This window comes from Quercus robur, chromosome 8 (assembly GCF_932294415.1).
Source record: "Quercus robur chromosome 8, dhQueRobu3.1, whole genome shotgun sequence".
Taxonomy (NCBI): domain Eukaryota; kingdom Viridiplantae; phylum Streptophyta; class Magnoliopsida; order Fagales; family Fagaceae; genus Quercus; species Quercus robur.
This window is the reverse complement of record NC_065541.1, coordinates 41553055-41558686: the sequence shown is the minus strand read 5'-3', so window position 1 is coordinate 41558686 and position 5632 is coordinate 41553055. Positions and strand designations below refer to the sequence as shown.

General features: G+C 35.7%; 1 protein-coding gene across 2 annotated transcripts; it reads left to right on the top strand.

Annotated features, from left to right (window-relative positions):
- Positions 1-587: 587 nt before the first annotated feature.
- Positions 588-5329, top strand: LOC126695544 (putative ubiquitin-conjugating enzyme E2 38). Of its 2 annotated transcripts, XM_050392350.1 has the most exons (8): positions 588-708; positions 912-1012; positions 2519-2584; positions 2677-3243; positions 3432-3495; positions 3904-4043; positions 4129-4440; positions 4813-5329. In XM_050392350.1, exons 2-8 carry the CDS (start codon positions 938-940, stop codon positions 5071-5073), a joined length of 1485 nt encoding a protein of 494 aa, XP_050248307.1. In that variant the 5' UTR covers positions 588-708; positions 912-937; the 3' UTR covers positions 5074-5329. The 2 variants fall into 2 exon arrangements, with proteins under 2 accessions (XP_050248307.1, XP_050248306.1); XM_050392349.1 differs by lacking the exon at positions 588-708 and having other exon boundaries at positions 747-1012.
- The last annotated feature ends 303 nt before the right edge of the window (positions 5330-5632 follow it).

The following is a 5632-nucleotide window of genomic DNA, read 5'->3' as shown; positions in this document are numbered from 1 at the left end:
TACTAGATGTAGCTTGAACCCAATATATATATATATATATATAGTCTTTTGAGGACTTGCATGCGCATCCTTAGAAAAAGAAATTATTGAAAAAAATGAAGAGAAATTCTGAGAATCTTTCAAAAAATTCCATTTATTATATTTGAACAAGAGAACTAGAAAAGTAATAACACTAATCAGAAGAGTTGCAAACCAGCAAGGACAGATTAAAACACGTATCTTTATCTTATGATCCGACAGTATGCATGCATATTCATATCAGACGGTCATCATAATCTACAAAAACACTCTTTATTATTTTATCCAAAAAACAAACACTCTTTATTATAACACACTATAGTTACAGTACAGTGCATCAAAATCGTGACACAAAAAAGCAAAAGTTTTGTTAAAAAGCAAAGGGGTACTTTGGGTACTTTATTGTAAAGCCAAAATATTTCCACGTACCCTTGAGAAATAATCAACCACTCCAACTCCCACCTTAACTCTAAAAAGCCCACCAATCTTTTTATACACGTGCTCCAAAAGCTTGAACCTAACAAGTTGTATACTCCCACGTGGTGAGTTTCATATCATCGTATTAGAATTCCTAGTATACTGTTTCCCTTGCCTCGTACGGCACCCAACTGAGCTCTCTCTCTCTCTCTCTCTCTCTCTCTCTTTAAGACTAACACTTAAAACTAGATTCAGCATTTCCAGACTTTTCAGGTTTCCCAATCTAACGCGTCCAAATACTTTTTTTTTTTTTTTTTTTTTTTAATTATTTGATTTTGTTTTTGGGTTTAGAGGGGAAAAAAAAATCTAATTTGTACTTAGAGTTACAGTACTGGTTTTCTCTCTCTTTCTCTCAAAGTTTGGTCTCATACTTTTTGTTTTGTTTTTTTTTTTTTTTTTTTTCTCTCTCTCTCTAGAAATTTGAGAGAGGAATTGGGTTATAATGGATCTGGATTTGGGGGATTGCACCTCTGAAGCTGCCCAGACTCTGATCTCCAAGAAACCCAAACAAAACGAGGTATTTTTTTTTTTTGATTGAAGTAATTTATATTTAATTGGTTACTTTAGAAGAAAAAAAAATCCTGGGTTTTGATGAATTCGATGGGATTTGATTGTTTTTTGTTGTTGGGATTTGGAATTGGATTGGTGGGTTTTTGTTAGTTTTCTTTGTTGGGTTGGTAAAGATTGTTAATTTTGTTTTTTTTGGGGGGGGGGGGGGGGGTGCGGTGGGGGGTACTTGGTTACTGGGGTTGTTGATCTTGGTCTGGATATGATCTGTAATTGTTTTGTGAGTTTTTTGTTGTTAATTTGCTTTGGTGATTCCAATAATTAACATGCATTTGTTGTTAAAAGGTTTTATTTTGGTTTCTGAGGAAGTTGAGGAAAAGTTAGTAAAAAAGTCATTGTGTTTGGTTGCTGAGAAAGTTAAGGGAAGTTAGGAAAACTTTTGTTGTTTGGTTTGTAAGAAAAGGGAGGTATGAATTGATACCCCGGATCATTGTACAATTTGTTACCTTGGGTTTTCAACCCCTTCCAACCCTTTTCTGTCCCTCGACTTTCTCTTCCTCCAAACAGTGTTTTGTTTCTTCTTACAGGAAAAATAAATAAATAAATAAAAAGTGCTTTGGGTTTGTATCATGGAGCCATATCGAAGAATGAGTCTAGAGCAAGGGATACTCAATTAAGCATGCTTAATTTCAAATGTATACTTGAGCATATAGACAACAAAATGTCATTTTAGGCTTTGTGTTACTTGTGATCTTAAAGTTTAGTTTATATGGATATATAAACAGCATTATTTGCAATGGTTTAAATGTAAGGTAAATTAAGGCATCCAATAATAAGTCTAGAGTGAGTCTCAATTGTTTCTTGTATCAAAGTATGGATTAAGGCATGCTCACATATGAACTTTAAAGTGCAAAATGTGCCAACTAAGTGCTGATTATTCTTGTAGTGGCCTACACTATAGTTCAATATCACATTATCACTCCTGTTCCAGTGTGAATGTTCATGCTTGAGTATGTATGGTGCTTTGAAGTTTGACCAGCTGTTTTGCACAGTGAGGCTGATTTATTTACCTTTTGGATTTAAAGAAATTAAAGTGTGTGTTAATCAATCCACTCTTTGGTGTTTTTCCCATGTGGGATGAGTTCTAAGCATACAAATTTCTTAGCTACTCCAAAACCATATTCTCTTTTGCTGAAACTGTTTTTTTTTTTTTTTTTTTTTTTTTTTTTTGCCTTTTCCTTTTCAATTATCATTTTTTTTTATTTATCTCTCTCTCTCTCTCTCTCTCTCTCAAACACATGATGTGCACATCATCACACTTGAATGCATACATTCTCATTTTTTGCAGAATACATTTTTGTCAATGGTATTTTTCCATTTCCTGAGTTAATAATTACAGTGGATAGCCAGATTCTTTCTGTAATTTCTGTGGACATGCTTAGTTTCCCTGCCTGCTTGATGTAGAAGTTATCCTTTAAATTTTCCTTCATGCTCAAGAAGCAATCTTGTTGTTTAGGTTGCCATGGGCAGCAAGGGGAAAGCAAAAATATGCTATGATGAGACACAGCAAGACAAAGTCAAGGTATATAGGATTAACTGTATGCTTTGCTGATAGATTTACACTTGGTTAATATTACTTGTCCCACTTGCTTTGTATTTCTCTTCTTTCTCTAGGATGCTTTGGCTGTCAATCTTGGAAATTCTACTGTGCTAGGATCACTGGATAGTGTTGGTCCCCTTAAGAATTCTACATCAGGATCAACCAATTCAAACAATCTTAATAGTTCCAATTCAGATTTATCATATCATCATGATGATGAGGATGGAAATGGTGCTGTTGATGAAGATACTGGTTTCTTTGATGAGGATGATTATGTTTCTGATTACGACGACAATGATAATTTCTTGTACGATGATAGTTATGTAAATATGCAAACCCAATTTGATAATGTTGATTTGCCTCCTGGGGTAGAAGCAACACTTCCTTGGTTGAAGGACCCAAAATCAAGTGCAGACCCACCAGCTTCAACCAGTACTTTAACTATTTCAGATCTTCCTGAAAGCAAAAGGCAGGCAGAAGCTACATGCAGTTCAACAGTCCCTGCTGAGCCAAGTTCAGAGGAGAAAGTGCAAGAAAATGAGGATGCAGTTATGAGAAAACTTCAACCTTTTAAGCAATTTGATGTCGTGGATGATTATTCAGATCATCACTATAGCCGCATGGGCTTTTCAGATGGGAAGGTGACCTAAGTTACATACAGATTTGTTCTATGTTATTTACTTAAAAAAAAGGATGAAATTTTACATTTTGACTGTTTCCTCTTTATAGTGTGTGTGTGCCTCTCTAAAACACAAACACACGCACATGTTGTATGTAAGTCATTATTTGTGTGTTTCTCATATGAATTGGTTTGTCTCTTTGTTTATAGCCACCCAAGAATTGGGCAAAGAGAATTCAGGATGAGTGGAAAATGTTAGAGAAGAATTTACCAGGTGAGTTCTGTCCATTTTGTATTGTAAATTGTGCTATACATGCTATTATGGTACTTACACATCAGAAAGAATGATCTTTTGGACCATTTTTACTGGTCCAGGTCTCTTGTATCATTTGAACTACAGTATCTGTAAAGCATTTAAAATGGCTGTTTTAAGGTAGAATTAATATCACACTTCACACGCACTAACTGTAGTGTTAAGTGTATGATACTAGAATATGGATGATTTTCTACTTTTTGCAAGTTGTTGCACCCTTAACTACCTTTCTTTTAGCTCCCTCCTCTTTTCCCCCCAAAAAATTTGCTTTATATTAATTCAAAAAATCATCTTTTCTGGTGATCACATGTTATTAGTTTGTTGAAATGACTCATCATTCCCTGCCTCTCACCAATTCTTCTTCTGCAGAGACAATATTTGTTAGAGTCTATGAAGCAAGGATGGAACTATTGAGGGCTGTTATAATTGGACCTGCAGGCACTCCTTACCATGATGGTCTTTTTGTCTTTGATTGCCTCTTTCCCACTAGCTATCCCAACTCACCACCGGTATGTATTTGGTCATAATGTCTGTACTTTCATAACCATAATATTTTGTATTGTAGATAATAGAATTGGGAGTTTCTTGTTTCAGATGGTGTACTACTATTCAGGTGGCCTTCGACTGAACCCAAATTTGTATGATTGTGGGAAAGTCTGCCTCAGTCTTTTGGGGACCTGGACTGGTAAACAGAGTGAGAATTGGATCCCAGAGAAATCAACCATGCTACAAGTGTTGGTATCTATACAAGCTCTGATTCTGAATGATAAGCCTTTCTTTAATGAGCCTGGTTATGAATCAACATACACTGGAGCAGAAGGGGAAAGAAGATCAAATGATTACAATGAGAATGTCTTTATTCTATCCTTGAAGACAATGATGTACACGCTACGGAGGCCACCAAAGGTATGATTATAATAACCATCTTAGTTAGCAAATTAAAGGGTATAATCCAAGAGAGGATTTTTTTTAATGTTAATCCAATATATATATATATATATATTGATTGGTAAGGTTACCCGCCTATAAAGAGTTGCTCCAAGTGTAACTCGAGCATATATCCCTATGTGTATATATTTTAGAGTTCTTTTACCTCTTTCTTTTCTGGATATATTTCCAAGGGGTCATCTATGCATTTATCAGCTTGATAATTCCATTAATTATAATATATTATTGCACATTTAGAAATATGTACACATACATTTATACTTCAGCAGGAACTGATGGGCTGAAAAGTTTCTATATCTGGCTCCGTAATGTATTTGAGTTTATTTGCAGCATTTTGAGGACTTCGTTGCTGCTCATTTTCGCGATTGTGCACGTAATATTTTGGCTGCGTGTAAAGCATATACTGAGGGCGTTCCTGTAGGTTCAGCTGCTGTAGGTACTGTTATAGAAGATGTAGTCCAGGATAAGGCAGGGAAGCGCAACAAATCCAATGATTTCAAGTCAACATTAAGTAAGATGATGAATCTGCTTATAACAAATTTCGCCAAGAATGGTTCAACAGATATTGAGCAGTTTCACCTTTCGGCATAAAATCACACACAGAAGTTGACAGCGTGAGAAAGGCTGTATGATCTCAACATGAACGGGCAGGGTGAAATCAATGTTGGGAATGTCGTGTTGGAGGTGCCTTTCTTATCGCAATTTTGAGGGAATTGGAGCACCAGTATATAGTAGTATCTTTTGGATTCCAGCTGGTTGTAAATACTAAATATAATAGGATGACTCAAATACTTTTTCATTGGATTAAGTTGATTTTTGCGCCTCTAAGTGATTGATGTTGCATTCATTCATGGGGGTGATTGATGTTGCATTCATTCATGTTCATATGCTCGTGTGAATGATGATCCTAGATTCATGGGATGTTTGGAGCTTTTAGCTTTCCAGATATGCCGGATTTATGCTTGACATGAACACTTTCTAACTTTTGCTGGGGGGGTTCAGACACTCCAGCAATAAAATCTTAATCCAACCCATAAGATTGGTCCCTTTAAGTCACTTTATTTTGTGGGGAACATACACACACCACACCATCACTGTGTTTGGTTGGATGGAATTTAGGAGGGATGGAAAATATAGGAGAGAAAATGTG